At 39.8% G+C, this 24,299-nt stretch overlaps 1 protein-coding gene across 2 annotated transcripts; it reads left to right on the forward strand.

Moving 5' to 3' along the window:
• The first annotated feature begins 1,325 nt into the window (after positions 1-1,325).
• On the forward strand, positions 1,326-22,763 carry SLC7A9 (solute carrier family 7 member 9). Of its 2 annotated transcripts, XM_088136063.1 has the most exons (15): positions 1,326-1,462; positions 1,785-1,931; positions 2,788-2,834; positions 4,371-4,511; positions 7,590-7,737; positions 8,828-9,070; positions 9,853-9,978; positions 10,762-10,861; positions 13,595-13,639; positions 14,818-14,941; positions 16,209-16,312; positions 17,705-17,801; positions 18,210-18,359; positions 19,551-19,725; positions 20,909-22,763. In XM_088136063.1, exons 4-15 carry the CDS (start codon positions 4,413-4,415, stop codon positions 20,971-20,973), a joined length of 1,476 nt encoding a protein of 491 aa, XP_087992189.1. In that variant the 5' UTR covers positions 1,326-1,462; positions 1,785-1,931; positions 2,788-2,834; positions 4,371-4,412; the 3' UTR covers positions 20,974-22,763. The 2 variants fall into 2 exon arrangements, with proteins under 2 accessions (XP_087992189.1, XP_087992188.1); XM_088136062.1 differs by lacking the exon at positions 2,788-2,834 and having other exon boundaries at positions 1,328-1,462.
• The last annotated feature ends 1,536 nt before the right edge of the window (positions 22,764-24,299 follow it).

Genomic DNA, 24,299 nt, shown 5'->3' on the forward strand with positions numbered 1-24,299 from the left:
AAAAGATTAATCTATATACTTCTATCCATCTCAGTAGCAATGCTGATACCAAATCTGCAGGTCTAACATTTCTGATGTTGGTGTAATATTTCCAGGGTATCCCTTTAACTGTTGGAAACACCCTGGGAAATTAAGCATTAAAAATAAAAACAAAAACCCTCTTTGTATCTTTGTTTTCAGCACAAGGGATACCATAAAAGCATTTGTCAAGTCTGCATACTGAAATGTAAATAGTGCAGTCCCTTTAGTTAAGTGTGGCAAATTAACTCATGGATAGACATGGACCTTTAAAAAGTACCTGTGTTCTCATGAAGGATGGCTGCAACAGTTTTATATTATTACCATAGTCTGTAGTTATGCATTTTATTTTCTTTTGATTTACAATCTCTGCATTTCCCCTGACAATCAAGTAACTTATACGTATAATTTTTGCGCAGGCATGTCTATATTTGTGTGCAAGATTGAATGAGAGAAACTGGGTTCACTTGTTGCAAGGAGTCATCATTGGCTTTATTTAGTTTTAGTTTTTATTAAACAAAAATGATGAGGTGAACCAGCCACTGTCAGTTGCAAATCATGATTTATGGCATAGTGTTATGGGTGAGCTCCGGTACTGTTGCATGCTCAACAGACCATAGCTAAAACAAACAATGATTTAAAATCTGTGAACTCAAGAGACCTACTATATAATAAACACAGATGCATGTGGGTGTGCACACCCACACTCAGGTTTGGAGGACACTTCAGGCATCTGATGAAGGACATTTCAGTCTATAACATCTTTCTTAGTATTTAAGTTGCTACAAGAGTCTTAGCAAAAAAAAAAAAAAGCTTAAAAAACACAATTGACTAGTTAACCGTGCTAAGATTTGTGGGATAACATCAGACCAGTTCCAAGACATTAGTTGAAATGGGTAGTGACCACTGTCCAAGAGGACTTTCCAAATGTTGAACAGAAAGATGTTGAAAAATGTTGAAACATGCATTTAATGGGAGTTGCAACCCTGGAATCCCGGCTTCTCCCTCTCCACCAAACAGAGGCTGGATTTTTGTTTGTTTTCTTTAATGAGCCAACAAGGCTTTGATGTTTTATACAGTCATGGCAACCTGCAATTTGCTGGCGCCTCGACTCATGCGTGCCGCACGATCACATTCTTTGGTTCAATTTGCACATCTTCTTCTTTCCTGGCAGTTGGTTAATCCACCCTGCACGCACGCACAAACCCAGGCACACACACAGTGCGACACGAATTAATTGGGCCCTTAATGCTTCTTGCAAGCATTCTGGTTTAATGATTATCCTTTTTATAACCTCTGGGCTTAAGTAGCCACTGCGATTTCCCACTCTCCTGTTTTTTCGCTGTGGGCATTCTTTACTCTGAATTTCAAGGAACAGCACCTGGGAAAAAGGGAAGGGAAAGATCTGTTGGAAGAGTGTGCCATAAGTGCAAGACCAACCACAGTAAGTGACATTCTCACTTCCCTGCTAAAAGAGAAGAGATTAATTATGAGCTGTCCTTAAGAGCCCCTGAATTGTGATAGAAGGCTTTCAAACTTATAATTAAAAAAAAAGTGGGGCGGCTTATTAGGAGTAAAAAATAAGTTAGGATTTATTAGGATTGCCTTGGAACTTTGTGGTGAAATTTCTCCCCACCACTCAAAGGGTCAGAGGAAATCTTTAGGATTCCAACCTTCCAATGATTGCATCTTCCAGTAGATATACCGAAGATCTCACTGCACATAATCTTCTAACATAGCATTTTAAGACTTTTATCTATTTAAAGTACAGATAAGGCACTTCTGATGGTGAAACTGCAAATAACATCTTAGAAGATGGTTTCTGGTAATCAGCATAAAATACAGTGAACAAAAAAAAATCATACCATAAAGCAAAAAACCTTTTGGAGAAGAATACATTCAGAAAAACTCAAGTAAGTTAAATATTAAAACCCATAAATATTTGCCTTAGATTGCAGGTGCACAGCATTTTTGGTGTGGGTTGGTGGTGATGAAACTATGTTTGTGTCATGGAAAATGTGTTGGGTAATGAGAAAATGGATATGGTCAGAGCAGAAGTGAAGTTGTTGAGACTCCACAATTTTCTTATACTTTGTTCATATTTTTCCCTAATAAGTTAAATTTCCCTCTGTCCATAATCTTCCTTCTCATCCAGTCTTAGAAATTACCTATTTTAAGTTTAATATTCTGAAAACCTGTAACTGAAATTGTTAGAGACTGCACTAAAAATCTTTTAGACTTTGAACGCCTCGACCACTAGAGCACCCTCTGAGTGAGTGCCAGTCTTTGGTGATATAATTGCTGAAAATTGGCACCAGGTTTCCCTACTGTTTTGATGCCAGATGTTCGTGAAAGCACAATGGGGCTGAACAAAGTTTTGGATTCATTTCTAAAAAGTTGCTTTGAACTATGAATGTTGAATCTCTCCGTGGCTTGCATACATTTCCAGGACCAGCATTCTGAATTCTGAAAGCAGACTTGGCTGCTTTAATGAATTGCCAACAGGTGCCCACCGATTTTCAAGTGTGGTTCTTCCCATTGTGAATATTTGAGTGCAGTCCATTTATATTCTGTGACAAGAGCTTCCCAGTTAAGCCTGAGTTGTACTGATTGTGGTGGGATACAAATGTAATAAGGAAATAAATTTCCAGCATTATATTCTGTGGCATTATCCTATCCTAGCTTTGATTTAGGGTACTGTGAGAAAAATATTACTAGAGAGATCATAGCGATTGTTTCCATTCCAACTCTTCCATTTTCACTGAGCAGGGGTGACCACCATCAGCTCTGCTTGGGGGAATCAAAGCTTGTGTGCAGTAAGTGCAAAATATATTTTAAATTTTAAATTATAAATTTTAATCATGTATTTATTGTTTTAACTTGATGTAAACCGCCCAGAGTCCCCCATTGCGGGGAGATGGGCGGGGATAAGTCTATGTATTAATTAATTAATTAATTTTTGGGCTAGTCACCTCATATCTTCAAACAAGTGCTGGACCATTGCCCTGCAAATTGAAATACTACACAAGTTGCCAGCCAGCTACCATCTTAATTGTCTCTGTCTACCGTGACTTTGGCATGTACAACCTTCCCCAAGTTGGCACCTTCCAGGGTTGTTGGACTACAGATCCCATAATTCCTAATCATGCATAATTTTATGCTGGGGCCTATCATGCAAATCGTAGTTCAATGTATCATGTTGGGAAAATTATACTATGCATTTCAACAACTCATTGATTTTTAAATAATTTTATTAGTGAAATATAACAAACAAGAAGAGTAAAGCATCAGTAATAATATCGTAAGAAACTACATATAGTAATGTGATTAAAGGGGAAGAAATAAAGAGAACTTAGGAAAAAAGGAAAAAATAAGATCCAAACTATATAAAATTAGTTCCATCCTTAGCTTATTACTGAATCTTGACCATACAGAAACATATTGATCCACCTTCTCATTTTTAGAATATAAGGACATTTTTTAAAAAAGGATGAAGACCACATATCTTGAATCCATTCCTTAACATGAGGAATAATAATTTCTTTCCATCTGTGTAAAACAATTCCCTTTGCTGAGCCCCAGGCTTGATAAAGCCAAAGGTCTTCATAAAATGTCACATTCCTTCCTAAAATGTGGAATTTGACATTTCAACTTCACTTCTGACTACTAGTCATTGCTGAGTGGAGCTGATTAAAAAAAAAATAACTATACTAAATTTACAAAACAGCATACCATACAGATTAAAACATAAAACCATCCATAAAATTTATGCTCTTTGCTTGCAAACATTAAGAGATTAGGAGCAGCCAATATCTATGTTTTTGCTTTTATCATGATCTTCCATTTTTGCTCCCATTTGTCGGCCCGCTTAGCAGGTACTGCAATGCAGAAAAAGAAGAGCAGGGCTGTGTTTCATTGGGTTTTACTAGTTAATAGAGTTTCTCAGGGCAGGAGTGCTGAGAATGTATACAGGCAATTGTCACCTACAAGGGAGCTTGGGAAATGAAAAACGCTACAGATTTTAGCTTTCCCTATTCAGAAACATTTCAGAGCGAGCCAATGTTTCCTGCCCGAAGTCTGAATGGGAGAGAATTTCACTCAGTTTCACAGACCTTCTAAATGATTGTTTGAAAAGGATGACTTGTTAGAGGTACTTTCTGGTCCATGTAGATTTTCTAACTGCTGTGTTTCATCCACCCACTGCAAATCCCTTAGCTTTCATTATGTAAGTAGACTATTAGTCTTCATTTGATTAAAATCAAAAGATTGGAGGGACTAAACTAATTATAATGTAGCATCTAGATAACATTTGGTTTTAATATAATTATTGTTAACTTTTGCATTGTTTGCAGAGATTGCTAGTATTAGCAGGTTTGACAACACCAAGAAAGCCAATGGAGAGTGTAAGACACAGAGAACCACGTTCAGACCAGGCACTTGATGAACTACCTGTTACCAGCAAGAAACTCAAATCCACGAACTTACAGAAAGAGGCAAGGTTTTTATAACATATTCTTTTAAACTATTAAATATCCTTAGGCGTACAACTTTGTGGGTCACTTTGCAAGTAGTTTACAGATTAAGCTAATTTATTTTTCCCTTGGTTGCAATGCTGTAGGTACAATTTCTCCTTTACTGATTTAGCAGATAATAATTACGATGTTCTTCTTACTGCCTCCCATATCAACAAGAGATGCCAGGAACAGCATTTTCCTACCTGACGTTCAGACTGGACTGAAAAAACGGTGTGAACTCACAGCCTAGGCTTAAAATCTTTCAATAAGATCTGGGGCTTTGTGCTGGCTTGTTCTTTTTCACAAGAAGACTTGACACAAGGGGAGGCAGATGGCGTAGCCTTGTCACAAACAATAATTGCACTGCCTCCATATTCGTATCCCACTTACCCTCCTGTCAAATATGGGGAGAGAGTTACATTATGAAAAAAGCATGAAGGGAAAAGGTTAAATAGCATTTTTGTCACAGCACTCTCTCCCAATCTTCCACGAGATTTTAATAACCAAAGCTGCTGTCAGGGCTGGGATCAATGGGATTGGTGGTCATTCAGCAGTTGCTATTATAGGAGGAGAGTGTTATTCTATAGTAGCAAAAAATCAGAAGTCTGGTTGCACCTTTTCCGACTAACAAATTTTATTAAAAGGCAGAAGCTTTCATGAGCATGAAAGCGTCTGCCTTTTAATAAAATTTGTTAGTCGGAAAAGGTGCTCCAGACTCCTTCTGCATAGCTGCTAAGGTCCCTCTTCTTGCAAGCGTTCATTGGTGATCCATAGAATTTCTTAACTCCTCCTTCTGCTACTGCCTAATCTGCTCTTTCTCCAAGTATGGAAAGCTGAAGCACAAGATGTCTTCTCCATGCCTTGTCCTCTGGGCCTTTGGGCTGGTACAGAAAGAGAAGGCAAGCAAAGAGCATCAATTGTAACTAGCAGGAAGCCATGAGATCATAAGAGTCCTGCCGAGTTACACCACAGGGCCATCGTAGTCTCAGCTGCTGGGTCAACTAGATACATTCCAAAGGGTGATAAGGAGGAACCCTCTTCCACTTCTGCTTAGCCTCATTGGGATGACATCCACAACAGCATCTTCTTACTCCCCGCCTGTAATGCCTGCATTTGATTCACATCATATCTGAAACTAGAAATCACCCACTAGGTGAACATTCCATTTCTAATGTACCCAATGAGCTAGCAGAGCACTCTCCTTCTCTCATGTTAACACGTTAATTAGTAGAACAGTGGTTGCTGAATGTTGCCGTAATAGATTAACGAAGTTCACAAGAAGCTTTTTTAAAAATAATCTGTTCCCTGGAATGCTGGGTTAATGTTTGCATTGTAGCCCAAGCTGTTATCTGTATTGTTGAAAGGGACAGGAATCTGATGTATGCAAGTGTGTTCACTGTACACCTAGTTGGTGGATTTCATTATAAGAAAGAGTTGGTTGAAGTATAGCACATTTATTACTGTACATTCCTTATGCACATAAGAAAGTGGCTTGGTTTTGCCAAGACCTGAAACAATATGTTTCACATGAATAGTTTGTCCTAGGAAAGATAGGAAAGAAATGATCTACTTCAGCAGCAGAAACAAATTTGGTTGAATGCAAATTAGCTAACCATATCTTTGATCCTGGAAATATGGAGTGAATCTGCTCTCCTTCCTTCCTTCCTTCCTTCCTTCCTTCCTTCCTTCCTTCCTTCCTTCCTTCCTTCCTTCCTTCCTTCCTTCCTTCCTTCCTTCCTTCCTTCCTTCCTTCCTTCCTTCCTTCCTTCCACAGTTAGAGAATCTTGCTCAAACCAGAAGGCTAAAATTCTTAGGAACTTTTGGAGAAGACTCCCTCAGAATTCTCACTACTGTTTCTGATGACTGGGAACCCATCCAGATATGCCGACCCATCTAGAACAAAACAGAGTAGAAAAGCTGTTTTGGAGCCATTTAGTTCAAAGTAGATGAAGAGTCCTATTGGATTAGACCAAGGATATATCTAATAGCCCAGCGTTTTCTTTCCAAACAACCTAATGAAATGTTTCCAGACCACCCCTAGGTACAGCAGCAATATAACTCAATCAGTGCTCAGTGTGTGGGAAGCTTTAATTCAGAGTTGTGCACTGAGCAGGAGGTTGGACTCTGATCTCAAGGGCCTCTTCCAACTGTGGCCAAGCTTCATCAGTCAGTCCTCCAAAAAGCAGAGCAAGATGTAGAGTGTCTGAAAAGAACAAAGCTCTCTATTACAGAAATCACTCCTGAAACATTACAGTGCAGAACCTGCCTCTCAAACACTGATTGGATGCTACACCCAAGCCACACCCACTGTTCCTGGCTGGCCAGTGAGAAGGAGTCACTGATCTTAGGAAAACTCACTAGTCCTCCCCTAGTATAAAAGCTCATGAGATACCCAGCAGACTTGGAGGAAATGGCTGGGAAATCTATATCCCCCAAATTGGGGACTTAGACTCAGATAATATGTAGTCAGGACCAACACTAAGGAGTCACAACTGAGTTAGCAGATGGGTTAGTGTGTTTGGTGACAATATATGTACAAAATACTCCATGTCCTACCATGCAGAATACCCAGTGATTGGCTGAAGTCAAAATGAGCCTCCTAGACTGAGAAGATACTTCTTATATTCTGAACCTTTGTGATAAATTGTCTTCTGAAAGCAAATTGACTTCCAGAATGCTACTTTGGGTACCTTGTGGTAGGAACGTAGGATAGAAAAAAAGCAGCAGCATGAACTGCTAATAAATAAATAAATAAATAAATAAATAAATAAGTAAGTAAGTAAGTAAGTAAGTAAATAAATAAATAAACCATCTCACTTATTGCTATCTCTTGTATTTCATTGTTTCGCTTGACAATAAGTTGCAAGTGTGTAAGATTTACAGAGGTGCTCTGCAGAGACATGAGTTACCATTAAGAAAAATAATTTATAACTCTTTTCTTCAAACTTACCAATGGTTTACTACCCGTGTATGTATGCTTTTGATTATATCATGTGAACAGTGCTTGGATAACAAAACCATACTGAATTTACTTGCTTCCCTTTTTTTCCTCCTTAGGTGGGTCTGTTCAGTGGAATCTGTGTCATTGTCGGAACTGTGATAGGTTCAGGGATTTTTATTTCTCCCAAGACTGTTCTGGCCAATGTTGGAGCAATTGGACCTTGCTTGATTATCTGGGCAGCCAGTGGGGTGTTGGCCACGTTAGGTAAACCATTTCTAGTGCTCTCAATTTCTTTTTTACAGAAAGCAAATCGAATCTTCTTTTTAACAACTTATCTTCTGCTGGTCTGTTTTGATGGATAACGAATTTGACATTTGCGCTCTCAACCTTTATGGGTGATGGGTTACAGAAAAATGGCTTCTCACACTAACCTTCAAACTATTTGATTTCTCTTTTGGTGTCTGTTTCTCTGCTGCAAGTCATCAACTGCTCAATCAAGAGAGTGCTGTTTACTTCTGGTGGTATACTTCTGGTTACAGTGGCAGATTAGGAATGGGGAGATTTTTGCTCACATTCTGCTCATCATGAGGCTCTCAAGGGTATGGTTAAAAAAAACCCTCAAAATAGTGGCTATGATGGTACAATTGAATCTCCACCTGTTTATTATGTATGTCACATGTGTGGGTAGAGCTGTTTGCCCTGTTGTGGAGCCAACTTGAGTTTTTTGACCACACCCTGTGAACACCCTTGATTAACTGTCTGGATCATATTGAGCTAGTCTTGATCTCTGAGCCCAATATATCTCAAAAAAGCAGGAAGAATAGAACTATGTGCTATGTGATATTCTTAGCACCTTGGAGATGCAACATTTTATTACACGTCATGTAATAAAAGCACTACATGAGAACATTCCTTAAGAGATATCGATCGTTATATTTTCTCTTGTGGTTCTCTACCCCCATCCCAAGCTCAGGAAGAAACATTGGTGGTTGTTTTTCATCTTGTGACTCTCCATGCCATCCAAGCTCAGGGCACTCATAGAAACCAAGATGACACGGATACAGTCCAATCGGCCCTCTGTTAGCAGCATCATAAACTGAATAGTTCCATGGGTCATTGGTAATAAAATATTCTCAGAAGTATAATTTGGGACAATAAATTTTCTCCACTCCAGAACCACTGAGCAAGGATGCTCTGGGCTGGCTCAACCTTTATCTTTATTAGTCTTTCTTTCTCTTTGTCACACCACCCAGGGTTCCTTGGATACATGGGTGGCTATATAAATTTAATCCATAAATAAAGAAAACATCCCAAGTCCGTATTAATGCTAAAACTCCACTCCTTCTTCCTCCAGGGGCACTTTGCTTTGCTGAACTTGGCACAATGATAACCAAATCAGGAGCAGAATATCCTTATCTGATGGAAGCCTTTGGGCCAATACCTGCCTACTTGTTTTCCTGGTCTAGTCTAATTGTCATCAAGCCCAGCGCCTTCGCCATTATCTGCCTCAGTTTTGCTGAGTATGTGTCAGCTCCATTTTATCCAGGATGTGACCCTCCCATTGCTGTCATTAAGTGCCTGGCTACAGCAGCCATTGGTGAGTGTTTGGCCTTAAGGTAGTGGAACCAAGTTAGAGATGGAAGTGGAGGTAGAGGTGAAGAAAGAAGGGCAGAAGAACTCAACCCATGTCATACAGCTGGACAGTTGATGTACTGCATGTTATTTAGATTGATTTCCCACCACAGTGAAGAAAATCTTTGAAAAAAGGCATAGGCTGGGAGACATGCTGTAATTAAGATGTGCTCCTAATGTATGTAATAATTTCACCCTTCAGTTCTATTTACAATTACAATTTAGTGGACAATGTATTGTCGAAGGCTTTCACGGGCGGCATACGATGGCTAGTGTGGGTCTTCCGGGCTGTGTGGCCGTGTTCTTGAAGTTTTGTTTCCTAACGTTTCGTCAGCACCTGTGACCGGCATCTTCAGAGTGCTGGCGAAACGTTAGGAAACAAAACTTCAAGAACACGGCCACACAGCCCGGAAGACCCACACCAGCCAATTTAGTGGACACTTTGGGAGGAGCACCAGGGCCTGTACCCAAGTCCTTTAAGATCAACAGACTATACCTTCCTTCCTTCCTTGAAGAATATTTTGTGGTTAGAAAAAAAAATATGGAAGAATGATAGAAAAACTTGGGAAGGTTTTAATGAAAGATGACATTGATGTCCAAACCCTCTATAAAATTTCACAAGCAAACAGAGTGATTGTACAATACATGCCTCATCTGGCCCATCTACATTTTTTGACTGGGCTAAGAATGAAAAGCAAGGGAAAACAAATGTTTGAACTATTTTATCATTCTTTCTTTGTCTTGTAGTGGTCATTACAGTACTGAATTCACTGAGTGTGAAATGGGCAAGCTATGTTCAGAACATTTTAACTGCTGCTAAAATGGTGATCGTTGTAATTATCATCATAAGCGGCATTGTTCTCCTGGCCAAAGGTATGTTGTTGTATATGAAAAAGATACATCCTTAAATTAACAGCATCCAGATGGAGTAGGTATGCGAAATGCAGGATTCCAAGCTAGCCTGGCCATTGGGAATTTTGGGAGAGGAAAACCCAGTAGATCTGGGTAGTGCTAAATTGAAGAAGGCTGATCTGGACTTCATGTTCCACTGCAAAGACATGGTTTAGTCTAAGAGCATATTCTTGTATGGGAGCCAGTTTGGTGTAGTGGTTAAGGCATCAGGCCAGGAGATTGTGAGTTCTAGTCCCACCTTAGTCACAAAGCCAGCTGGATGATCTTGGGCCAGTCACTCTCTCTCAGCCCTAGGAAGAAGGAGGCAATGGCAAACCACTTCTGAAAAACTTTGCCAAGAAAACTGCAGGGACTTGTCCAGGCAGTCTCCAAGAATCGGATACAATTGAACAGATTAAAAAAAACAGATTCTTGTATATCTTTCTTTTCTTGGGGAATGCTTGTTTCATAAACTTCCTTGTAAATGAAGAAAAACAGCTTATAACCTTCGCTGAAACATAAAATGCAAGGGAATGTGTGTGTATCACGTTCCTTCCCCAATACAACATAAGGAATGGAAAACATATGTTTTAAAAATATTTACTGCATTGATTTTAAATAATTTATATCTTACTGCTCAGCGTAAAGAATGCCTACACAGCATCTTAGAGACTTAGTCACTTATTGTTGGGGAAAATTGTGCAGAGTACTCTTCAGGTCATCCACTACATACAGTGTTTATATAGGGTTTCTTTTGTTTTTCAGGAAACACAAAAAATTTTAACAATTCTTTTGACAGTCCCTCACTTTCTGTGGGTGGTATAAGCCTGGCATTTTACAGTGGACTCTGGGCCTATGATGGATGGTAACTTATTTACATTATTCTAATTTCCAGTTAAATCATTTGTACTGGTTGATAATCTTGAAGAGTCACAGCTGGAAACCACAGCAGTTGAACTGATTTTACATGTTTTGATGTTTTGTGCAGATGAGTGGGAAAGGTGACACTCCCTTCTCTTTACCCAAACTAATCTCATGTAGCTGTAGAATCTTATGGGTCAGTTGGAATGGCTGCTAATTTAGATGGCTTCCAAAAGAGCTTTAGAAGATGCTGGTCAAAGCAAAGAGGACTTTTAGGTCTTGAAGGCAGGTGTAGAGAACTGGTGCTCCTTGCACTGTTGCTGAACTACAATTCTCATTGTCTGTATTCATCCCAACCCCGGTGATGTGAGATACTGGGAGTTGCATTCAGCCACATGTGGAGGGCCGAAGATCTCACATATCTGTATGAGAAATTGTTCTGGGTTACCTTCAATTTTGGGGAGGAGAGCAATCCTTGGCCAAGATGCCTCCAGGAAGCTCCTACATTTCTGACTGAGTAGCTCCTCCTTCACTGTTTTCCAGAAGGAGAGAGGCAAAACAAGGCAAACAACCCCCTCCAGCAGTTTGCAGAAGACAAGTGAAATGGTAGGAACAGCAAGGAGGGGGAAGAACTCTGACAGTAGCTCCCTGTGATGTGACTCTGGCAGACTCCAGCAGTATCTGCTCCAGATGTCAGCCCTGAGTGCCATGCATGCTACTCAAATACAGGAACTCCAAATTGTACAGATGGCATCAGGAAATACCTTCCTTCCTTCCTTCCTTCCTACCTTCCACCAAAATTATATAACTAATGTTATTTGTATAAATTATAGAAATAATGTTTTGCCTTAAATAGCAGGGAGGCTCCAGTTAACAGGGAAGATCTTATACAATCTGCAGAACTGATGGCTGCAGCATCTTCTTATTGGCTTCCCAGTGAAGTAGAACTGTAGCTAAGTTAACCAAATCAGGAAGTTCACACTCATTCCAGTTCAATTTACTTGCTTCTTTGATGTATAGCTTTCTATCCGAGCTAATTGCATCGTTCCAGTCATAGTCAAGTCAGAGGCTTTGGATATTTGCATTTTCAGAAGTATTTCTCTGACTTGCTTTCAGACATCAAGAAGGACTGAGGCTTCTATCAGCACTGGCACTTCACACTTGACACACAGAAGGGAGGGGGTGGATGAGGAACGCTGGAAACTGATGTCTTAAAAGCCTGTCCAGTGTGAATCAGAGGGCAGAGCCTAAAATAGAAAGAAGCTGTTGTGAACCTGGACCCAGATATGACTTTGCTTCATCCCTCTAGAGTCTAGATCTTTCAGCACTGGAGCACAGGTTGCAAAAGAGGTTGATGTGTGTTAAAAACAAAACAAATTAAACAAATAATTTCAACAGTGATTTCAGGAATGGAAAGTACATATAGCAGGGCTGGGGATTGTATGACTGAATGCACTTCTGTGAACCTCCCCCTGCTTTTCCTTTCCCCTTTCCTGCTAACCTAGCTAGAGACATGCAGGTAGATGATAAATGTGTGCAGAAGTCAGTTCTGCCCTGTGTTCTCACCCCTGCAATCTGACAAAACTACAGCCATGTTCAGTCATAGGTATGTATCGGAAGGAGTGTTTTGGCCTGCCTGTGTAGAGTATTGCATAAAGCACTGGAGTGTTATATCATTTTTATCCTATAATACGGTGGTTTTTCCTTCCTCTTTTATCTCTCAATCTTATTGTATTTAATATATTGTCCTGAGATAGATAGATAGATAGATAGATAGATAGATAGATAGATAGATAGATAGATAGATAGATAGACAGACAGACAGACAGACAGACAGACGGACAGACAAGAGAGAGAGATGATAGATATAGATAGGGTTTGTGACCTGTAATAACTGAATATTGGAAGGAATGCCTTCCTTCCATATCAGCCTGCCCATTCCCCAAGATACATTGAAGAGGACTTTCCCTGTGTCCCACCAGGGATTAAGGAAAAGCCTTTTTTTCAGATGAACTACAGCTACAAAGGCTGAACTACAATTTCTCAGCATCCCAGGAGGACATCCATTGGACATGTAAAGGGTCTTAATTATTGCCAATGAGAAAAGAATAGTAATGGGACAACGTGGAGCTGCTGATTAGGACGGTTCAATATGCCTCCTCCCGTATCAGCAGCAGTATGGCTGTCAAGATGAGTTAATGGGGAATATAGGCAGAAGGGTCCTATTAAGATCATGCCCCATTTGTGTGCTTCTTAGTCATCTGATTGGCCAGTGTAGAAATGCTGCATTGAGAGGAGACTTTGTTCTGGTCTTCTTCAGGAGGAAGTACAGAATCCATTGTGAAATCTATTGCCACAAGATATAGTGATGACTATGAACTTGGACAGCTTGTAAAAAGAATTAGATAAATTCATAGTGGACAAACTACTATCGATAGGATTTACATTAACTACAATATCAGAGGGAGTTATGCCACTGAGTACTATATCTTGAATGTGGGTTTCCTATTAGTTGAGCAGTGTGGATAGAGCTTTAGATGGGATTTCCAGCTGGCTGGTCTGAGATACCATAAATAGGACATTCAACAGCATTGCCATGACCATCGATAATACCTAACTTTGTAGCCTGATGAGGTTTATTAACCCCCACCAGATTCAATAGATGTTTCCTCCTAAATTTGCATCACTAGGATTGCAGTTTGGACAATGTAACTGTTTGGTGTTTCTTTTCTTCCAGGAATCAACTTAATTATATCACAGAAGAGCTTAAAAACCCTTATAGGTAAAGGAAGTAGTAAATTAGCTGATGAAATACCATTTCCTTGGCATAATCAGATGTTAAGGTCCAAACTAGATGGATGAAGTGTTGAGGGTGTTAGTACAGTATCCTACACATTTATGGCCAATGGGGAGGAGCAGTATGATTTGGACCATTGGGAAGAATTTATCCCTTCCTTCTGATGAAAATGTCTCTCCCCGCAAACAAATTGTTATTTGCAAGGAAAGTTTCTCCATTGTTTTTTCTGGTGTGGTCAATATAGATTTTAGGGGAGGGCTACAGCATTTGATTTAGACAACAGCAGGGATTGAACAAGTTGAAATTCCCGTCTGCACCATCAAGGGTCCTGCTTCAAAATAAGTTGTGTGCCAAGTGGGGCAGCTATATACATTGATTAAATAAATAAATAAATAAATAAGTAAAATGTGGGCCACTTGGCCAGTTCCAAGATTCTGTAGTCCAACTGCTTTCTCATTACAATAAACCTGCACGCTTTGAGTCTGCAAGAATCTTGCATTAGACTGAGAACTGCCTCAAGGGGCCTGACATATCTTTCGAATTGGGTAAACCCAAACCCTACTTTAGGATTACTTTTAATGAAAAGTATCGATTAATCAATCAATCAAAGATTGGAAAAGCCTAGGAGGGAGGTATCCTAGGAGGTATCCTTGGATTTCCTGGAATGGCTAAATCAATAATCTTTGAGAGTATGAAAATTTGAAGTAGGAATGCCTTTTCTAAAATAGCAATCTTTGAGCATCAAATATAAAGACCTGGCTCTGTCAGCTTGCATGGGGCAATAAGAGTTCTAATCAGTCCTGGGGGTGGCTAGCAACCTAATGGTGCTCCTTGAGCTACTTGCCAATTCCATCAGTTATTGGAATTTATTTATTATTTAAGACTGTTTTTGTATTGTATTTTAATTGATTTTATCTTCTCTGTACACCATCCAGAGTTGCTTTTTAACAAGATGGGTGGTGATAAATTTGATATATAAATATAAAAAAATAATCTAACAACAAATTTTATTAAGGATTATTGACCAGTGCATTATCTATAAACGAAGGGTTCCTTTTCTATGTAAATATTGTTTGTTCAGATGCAAAAGTATGGAGATGTAATTAACTACCAAAGCTTAAGTATACTTATTCATTAATACCATGTATCTTCACATTGTTTAGAAATCTACCACTGGCTATAATAATTGGAATCCCACTGGTCACAGTGTGTTACGTTCTGATCAATATTTCTTACTTCACGGTCATGACAGCCACCGAACTGTTGCAGTCTCCAGCTGTTGCGGTGGTATGTATCCTTCGGAATTGCTTGGAAACAAATTTTTAGTCTTCATACCTATCTGTTGTGGAACTGTGATACTTTTGAGGGGAAAACAAAAAGGGCCCACGTTCAAAGTCAGTTGTGTGAGCTCTCCAACATATGTTGGGTAGACAAACTTGATCCAACTCACTATTTATCTGTATCTGTGTTTATATCTATATGGTTAATTGAAGGACCTCCTATCTCCAATAGTATCTGCCCGGCTGATTCAATCCAGCAGGGTTGACATGCTCCAGATTCCTTCAATTAAATGCCATCTATCAGATCCCAGAAATAGCACCTGCCCTCTGGAATTAGGTTCTTCCCAGATCTGGGTGGCCCCCACCCTGCTGGTGTTTCAGAGGGTCTTGAAGGCCTGGCTCTTCACCCAGGTCTTTGGCAAGAGTGATTGAAGCCCCCATTCTAGCCAGTTTACTTCTTGGTATTGCCCAGTTTTTGTCATCTTGGGTTCCTTATTTTTACTATTGCATTGTTTTATTGTTTTGTGTTTGTGTGTGTGTGTGTGTTTTACCCATGAACTGCCCAGAGTCATTGGGCATCCAGCAGTGTACAAATTTAATACAATGATAATAGTTCTACATCTCTTCTTTTTATCCTGCTTGTGAAGAGATGAGTGGTTTTTAATCAGTTCTCATTAGACCAGTGTTGTCCAAACTTGGCCACTTTAAGATGAGTGGACTTCAACTCCCAGAATTCCCCAGCCAGCCATGTTGGCCAAGTTTGGACAACACTGCATTAGACAAACAACAAACCCGTTGAAATTCTCTCCCATCCTTCCATTTGCACCATTTAGCATTTTCTGGAGCTGAGGAGTCATACGTGCCACTGAGACTTTTTCTCCTTCTGGAGTGAAGGTGCTTCCAGGGTTCATATTTATCCTGAGGTGAGGGTTGGAGAGCCTCTGACCCTCCAGAGGTTCCTGGATTGGTCGGAGCCAGCAAATTTACCACTGCTATTTCAGTTTGCCAAGTGTTGTAGCTCAGAACATCTGGCGAACCCCTGGGCATCTCTTCTACTCTTATAGATGATTATAAAGTGCATGTCTGGGGCTAATGCTACAGTAAAGAAGAAATCTTTCTGCTACTCAGAGAAGAAGAAAAAAAACTTGTTCAGAGTCTGAAAAAGGATCACACAGATTGATCTTTCCAAAACCCATGCATTTTAAAGTGTCTTTTTTCTACCTGTGAGTTTCACCCTTTAAAGGGATGTGCTTTTTTTCCTTCCATCTCTGCAGACGTTTGGCGACAGGGTCCTTTACCCAGCTTCTTGGATCGTTCCTCTCTTTGTGGCTTTTTCAACCCTTGGTGCAGCTAACGGGACTTGCTTCACATCTGGCAGGTAAAACTCAGTACATCTGGACATGGCATTCCAGTTGCTAAATCTTTCATTACAAATACAGGGCCCTGCTGCTTAGCTAGAAATTCACACAGTTGCTTTAAAGACACTAAATATGCTGTCAAAACGATCTGCAAACTCTGTCCTCCAGCGAGGCCTCTGAAAAGATGAAAAGTTGTAATTTATAAGGTAAATATAAAGAGGTTGATTTTGAAATATTCCTGCCTTTTTCCAGTCTGGATATATTTCATTCATCGGTGCTGCTTTTTAAAATCCACAGCCCTGATCCCCCACAACACAAGAACTATTTTCCATCAGACTGACGCTGAAATCTCATGATGGTAAATTGCAACTTTGGAGATTTTCTGTAGCAAATGAGGAGAGACCTTTGGAGTGAGACAGCAAAGCTACAGAGAAATTTCATGGGTAATTAGCAGTATTGTTTCTCCATGGAGCAGTTCTGTGATTCTTAGGTGTCTTCTTTAATTCATGTGATCATTTTTAAGACACCAAAACTGCTGTTGCAGCATTCCCCAAAGAATTGTGCAAATCTAATGGTGTGAAGGAGGACTTCACAATGTCATTTCAAATCTCTCCAATGCTCCTGTTAAAAGGGGCATAGTACATCAAGATAACTGAAAAAGCAGTCTTTTAAGCTTTGTTCAGTTCCTGGGGGAAAGTTTGGGGAGAGGAAAGTAGCAAAAGAAACTTAAATCTGACTTTTTGCCTATGTGCACTCCCACTTATTATAACATGGGTTATAAAGATGGAGAGCCAGTTTGGTGTAGTGGTAATGGCATCAGGCTAGACACCAGGAGACGGTGAGTTCTGGTCCTGCCTTGGGCATGAAGCCAGCTGGGTGACCTTGGGCCAGTCCCTCTCTCTCAGGGAATCCCTAGGAAGGTGGCAACGGCAAACCACTTCCAAAATCTTGCCAAGAAAACTGCAGGGACTTGTCTCGTCAGTCTCCAGGAGTCAACATCGACTTGGGGGCACCAAGAAAAAAAAAAGTTCTTAATGCATTGGAGAGGTGGGTATCATTCCACATCTCAACATTGTCGACTGCTTCGATCAAACCAAATGCCTTCTTTTCCTGTCTCCAAATCTATGCTGCTGCATACTGTGAAAAATCCAAGTTTTACAATGCTCTGAGAATCATCTTGTGTTTAAAAATGCCGCATTGACCATTTTTTGTTCTTTCTTACCATTAATAGATATACTGTATAGAAGAGAACATTTTGTTCAGCCTGTGCAGCTTTTCTTACGTTTCAGTGTCAAGCAACACTGCCCCAAAGCCTTTTTTTTTTTTTTTTTTACAAAACTGTTGATATTACAGCAGATTTATCCTCGATGCAAGTGCGTAGCCCCTTTGCCCAAAATACTTTGCTTTTCTAGGCTTGTTTACGTAGCAGGACGTGAAGGACACATGTTAAAGATCCTATCCTACATCAGTGTTAAACGTTTAACGCCAGCGCCCGCTATTATATTTTATGTAAGTATAATATCTCGAATAGCAAAACAGGAGCTTCCAGCTTCAAACAGAAGTCTATAAAATCTGGCTTTATGACTTAATTTTCTTGAAGGATCCTTGAAGTCCCACACTGTTTCTTATTTACTGACAAAGAGGTCTCTATAGAGATCTTGTATTAAGAAAAAGCAAATAGGACTAGCATGTTGTTCAAAATCTTTATTATGGTCAAAGACCAGCATAAGACCGCATGTTGGAAACCAAGTAGAGAATCTTTATCTTTAATAAGCAAGTGTGTCCGTTAGAACTAATATATATGGAACATATGCATAATTAAAGCTGGCCACTGCATTAGTGCCCGCCCCACAAGATTGTGAAGTCTGCATTTTCTTTGTAGCTCCTTTTTGTAGCACATCTTTGTTTTGTTTTCAGGGTATAATAGCAATTTTTTACATCATCCCAGGAGACATCACGACCCTCATTAACTACTTCAGCTTTGCAGTCTGGCTCTTCTATGGTTTAACTATCCTGGGATTGCTTGTTATGCGCCACACAAGAAAAAATCTGAAAAGGCCTATCAGAGTAAGTATCACACCAGAAGACCTGGCTAGAATTAAGGAGGGAAGGTCTCACTGGGCAGCCAATTCATGGTTCCGAGTGCAATTAGAGATGGGGAATCTTTGGCCCCCCAAACGTTTGGTTACAATTCCCTTACAGCCTCAGCCAACTTCAGCCAATAGTAAGGGATGCTGAAAGCAGTAATTCAGCAACATCTGGAGGACCATAAGCTTTGCAACCTAGTTTACAGGCAGAGCACTGAGAAAAACATCTTCCAGCTTTGTAAAAGTTCTGATTGTTGTTTCTCAAGCACTGCTGCAGACACTAGTGATATTCTGTGGTTTCCAGATCTCAGCTGCCCCCAAAAGCATCCCTTTTGCTAGTCAAGTGCAGTTCAACATGTATGCTGTCTGCCTCTGAGTAGGGTTTAAAGTGAGGAAAAATTATTCCCCCCGATAACTTTGCTGAAAGCTGAGAGGGAGGTTTGAAACATGTGATAAATATGACCATCAACAAAGTAGTACCTGGGCAAATTGTCTGAAGCTTTCCCTTCCATATGCCTTGCATATTTAGATGTGGACTAGGCTTCCTCATTGCTCTGAGCAGTAAACAAATAGTACGGCTAGCCAGAGAAAGATGATAGGAGTATTAGGTTGAATGTTAATACTGTGCCTTCTTCAAATTAAGCCAGCTATCCTATTTGCTTTACCTTGACTATGAGAGCTTGTTGAGAGTTTATGCCACCTGATCCCTTCAAGCATTGTTGGATTCCCAACATCTTTGGCCATGTTAGCTGAGCTGATGGGCACTGGGTATCTTCCCAGTATTCTAACTAGGGAGCATGGCATGGGGGTGAAGTTGACTCCTATGCTCTCTTCTTTGGATGAGAAAAGGCTGTGAGTAAAGAGAGGGTAATGGCTTAGGTTCTCCCAGTTCTGAAAGTAAAGCTTGCTTACCAGCAAGGCCTGACCTCACATCAATCAGGCTCTACACAACTGACAACTGAAGTTACCACACTGGTTGAAAGCAAAACATTGCCAACCCAAACACAGATAGGACAATGGCAGTGGGTTGCCATTAGCAGTTCAAAAGCAAACTGCCCCAGGTTGACTGTGTGAACAGAGCATCTTTGACATCTTCAGCTAGAACTGAGAGTATTATTTAGCTCTGCCAGTTAAATCCAATCACCTAATAGCATTTTCTTCTCTCCTTCAGGTACCTTGGCCCATCCCTATTGTTGTATTGTTAGTGGCCATCATACTGGTCTTGGCACCTATTATCAGTGAACCTGAGATGGCATATTTGTACTGTGTCCTATTTATTTTTAGTGGACTTATCTTTTATGTACTTTTCATCCACTATAAATTTGACTGGGCTCAAAAAATCTCAAGTAAGTACATGGTTTTACATGGATGATTTCCACCTTAAAAAAAGGACAGATTTCCCTAAAAAAACTGAGCTTAGCCCATTTTCCTGGTCCCAAGGAAGCAGTAGAATGAATGTGCTCCTTAAAATATTAATTAAAAGAGGTTATGGGAATGAACTTAAATGGAATTGAGCAAAACAAGCATCAATAAAACAAGGAAAACTTAAATCAGCTTGGGAGCCATCTAAGACTGGAGATTTACAAGTACTTTGCTGAACTTTATTGCAAATAGAAGCCACTGGAGAATCATTAGCAAGTCTACTAAGTTCTGAAATCCAACTAAAGGTGGATTCCACATTCAATTGCCAGCTCATTTTCCTTTTCTGAAACATCCTTTACTGATAAAAGCACAGAAGCGATTTAAAAAAAAAGATGGAAAACTTAATTCAGCACTTTCATAGTCTCTTTCCTAGGGAAAATTGTTTTGAGATTCCAACTTCTTCCTTTAGAAAAGGTATTTCTGAAGACTTTCCTTATTTTTAAACTGGTGGCACTTGTGGGAAACTGCTTTTAAGTACACATTAAATGTTTGCCTTGTCAAAATGGAATTTGCACAGTTCGATAAGTGACAGGATAAAGTCTAATTTGTTATCTTTTTGATAATGACAACTTGCCTCCTAAAATGTTCCCTCACATGTATCAAAGATCAGAATTGCATCCCCAAAATACTGGGCAAGATGCATTTTTAGGTCTTTGCTAGTTAGTTACTATGCTAAAAAATGGCCATTGGTAATCTCATTATTTTAAAATGGTTCAAGTTGACACTTAACTTTGCCAAATAAAAAAGCTTTGCTGAATTAAAAAGCATGTAAGTGGAATTGAGTTTCAGTGGTGGTTAGTGATTCTAGCAAATTCTTGCTATTTCTGGAACCAGCCAACAGTGATGTTGGGGAGAAATGATGATGATTTGTTTAAGATGAGCTCATTTCAGCTCAGCATTTACACTCTAACTTCACACAGACAGCAGTAGAATGTAGAATGCTGAGCACGCTGATTTCTGAACAATTCTCTAAATTGGTCATTTTAGTTTGATCACTACCAGGCTCCTGCAGCCAATTCCGATTTGGAACTTCTCTAGAAAAGGGAAAATATTAAAAAAAAAAAAAAAAATAGAAGATCTGTAACTCTGACATCTTCTCTATTTCAGAGCCCATGACCATGCATCTTCAGATGCTCCTGGAAGTTGTTCCACCAGAAGACGCGAGTGAATGAAAAAAAATAATCTGATTTTTCCTTCTGAAGAGAAACAAGATCCTTGAAATAGCTGTTTTGCCAAGCATTTCACCCCCATTGGTATGGCTCTTCAGTGCTGGTAGTTTAAGGAATGTGTATGAGACAGCAAAGATCTTAGAGCAGATTTGGTCGTATTTACCCTATTGTACGGGGGGTGGGGTGGGGTGGGGTGTGTGGCATTTTTGCAGCAGTTATGATTTAAAAATTTATAGCTAAGCACGGGAAAAATCACGAAAGACAAAAAGAGGGGCTTTCCACTACTAAAATCAAAATGAAAAAGATTTAACAATTGAGAATTACCCTTTGGGCAACCTCATAGGACAGCATGTCTGTGCCACCCGTCGGCTAGCACAGAAACACAAAGAGGCCAACCCCTGTATTAGATATGCTGTATTCAAACGGCAGGGAGAGATGTGACAAGAGGGCAGTCGAGCTGTTTACCTCTAAGAGTTGAGGAAGTCAATATTAGCTTCATAGAGGGGGGCTGAGCTTCCAAATCAAGTCTCTCTGTCCTTTGCCTCCAGGGAACCTGAGACAGTGCAATGCTTTCTCTGTCCTTAAAGCATTTTGTAGGATCAGTGGGTGGAATAATATGGGCTTATGGGCCTAGCATGAGGTCTAATCATCACAGCCTAGACAGGAATACCCTACACTTTTCCTCTTCTGACATCCGAGTCCGTGTTCTCATTCCTGTGGAGCTTTAACTATGAGGTCGATGCACAGGGTTAACCTCTGGACCATACAAAGTTGGCTGTTTCAGAAGCAAGGAGGACAAACACATTGGCTTACATATACCCCAAAATCTAATTACCAAGGTATTTTGCTTTAATTAGAAGAGAACAAAGGTGTTTGCAGCATCTTAAAGACTGGTGAGATTTATTAACGCAATCCTTAAAACCTGTTAGTCTTTCAGACACCAGCGGCTTCTTTGCCAATTTCGTTGCTTCAGCCAACATAACTTCCTCTGTGAAATTGCTAAAAAGGAAGGTAGACTTCAAAATTTTGCATTTTATCAGGCAAACAAAAAGAAATACAAAGCAGGAAGCACCAGCCTATTGTGACTTTTTAAATGTAAGTGGGAGCATAATATGCCCTAGTTATCTCCAGGTTGGACTACTGTAATGCACTCTACATGGGGCTGCCCTTGAAGAGTATCCAGAAGCTTCAGCTGGTGCAGAATACAGCAGCGTGGGCAGTTGTGTGCTCCTAGAAGAGCACATATTGCCCCTCTGCTTCATGAGCTGCATTGGCTGCCAGTTTACTTCCGAGTCCAATTCAAGGTGCTGGTTTTGACCTTTAAAGCCCTCCATGGCATGGGACCGGGCTGAGGGACTGCCTCTCCCCGATCACATCAGCCCATCCCATTAGGTCCAGCAGGGAAGGCATGCTACACACTCCATCGATGCATTTGGTGGATCCCAAGAGGTGGGCCTTCACTGCTGTGGCTACTTCCTTGTGGAACATTCTCCCCCCCCAAGTGAGGCTCACCCCCTCCCTGCTGTCATTTAGGAAGCCCCTCAAAACCTGGTTGTGTCATCAGGCCTGGGGGTCTTTGGGAACCGGAGACATTCTTAGATGGCTCCACAGTGATTATTCTCCTCTTTCTGTGGGCTTTGTATATTTTAAAATTTTAAAACTTTTTGATGCTGTATTTTAATAATCACTTTATCTGATTGTTTTTATTTATTTTATTTTATTGTTGTCTGCTGCCCAGAGTTGCTTTGTGTGAGACGGGCAGCTATATAAATGTGATATATATATATATATATATATATATATATATATATAGATATAGATATAGATATAGATATAGATATAGATATATAGATAGATAGATATATATATAGATAGATATAGATAGATATAGATATATATAAAAAATAAAATAAAAATATGTGAAGATATTCATGGTAAAACGATAAACTTAAAATCTAAAATACATATTACTAACATTAAAACTATAAAAGATGCAATCAAAGGAGAAACAAATTCTCTGTGTCCGTGTGTACACAGGCAGAAATGCCCTTTTGTCATCAGCCATGTTATTACAGTCAGTGATGTACAACAAATGGTGTTATAACAACATGAGCCAGTCAGCTTATGCCAACTTTTGTAGGTGGCATAGCGAACCCATAGAAATCTCTCTGATGAAATAAAATAATTTCCATTTTTCCATCCGACCTGGATATTTAATCAAATGAGGATGAGTAAAGCCGGCTCTAATACCCACATAAAACAAGATAACAACATATGGGCAGGGGATTCTATGGCTCCTGCACCACATAGACATAATTAGGCAGCAAAGGGAGTTCTCATGTCTGCTTTCCAGAAGGCCAATGCTAATGTTAAGTTTTCTCAGTTTAGAAACTGTGATAAGGTTAAGTATCTCACAAGCCTGAACAAAAGAGAGTAGCTACTCATGAATGTCTCTGGGGATGCAGGATTGATCTAGTTGCCTTTCCACATCAAGGTAGACTTCAAAATCTATAATCTTAAATTTGGCTATTTCATATTGTAATTGCCCCTTCTCTCTTAACAAAGGGACACAAAATGATAGGTCGGGGTGGACAACCATCTGAATAATCATAGAAGCTGCGGACAAGATTATCCTTACTTAGGAGGGTAGGCTACAGTATAAAAAAATAAGAGGGCCTCTTGATGACAAGTAGGCAGAAATGATCATTTCTGCTCAGTCTGTTTTTCTAAAATGGATAAATAAAATGCTTCTAACAGGCAGAGATAAATGTGTCTTATTTTTTGTAAATGCACAAGCCAAGTACTGACAGTCACTCATCTAATACTTATCACTCTATAACTTTGTAGAACTGTAACGCCAAACAAGATTTTACAAATAGACTTTTAAAAGAAAAACAGAAGATACATGAAAAGTTAGAACGGTGGCAGGAGAGGCCAATGAACCCTTCCTGCCACTGTTTCCTGTTTCATTTGTTTGACTCCATCAACCCTGCTTTCTTAGCCACAGGAAAAAGAGCATCTTGTGCTAATAGGTGAAGGTACCCCAATAATTTACATTCTCCCTCCTGTTTTTAATAAATTCATAACTGAAGCACATACCAAAATGGAAAATATTTACAGAAGATACCTGATATCTATCTGGAAAAAACCTCCTTGAATTCAACTTCCACATAAACATATTTAAGCCTCAGAGACAATAATGCTACATTTGTTTGAAGGTTTCAGTTTAAATCTCAGATCTAGCAATTGGTCAAAGTTTATACTCCTTCAGAGGACTGGAACAGAGAGCCATGTTTACATGCCAATGAATATTGACCATGGGATACAGG

The sequence above is a fragment of the Python bivittatus genome, unplaced genomic scaffold (genome assembly GCF_059951505.1).
Source record: "Python bivittatus isolate LINGU-HERP-01145 unplaced genomic scaffold, Pbiv_v1 ctg000190_np1212, whole genome shotgun sequence".
NCBI classification, from domain to species: domain Eukaryota; kingdom Metazoa; phylum Chordata; class Lepidosauria; order Squamata; family Pythonidae; genus Python; species Python bivittatus.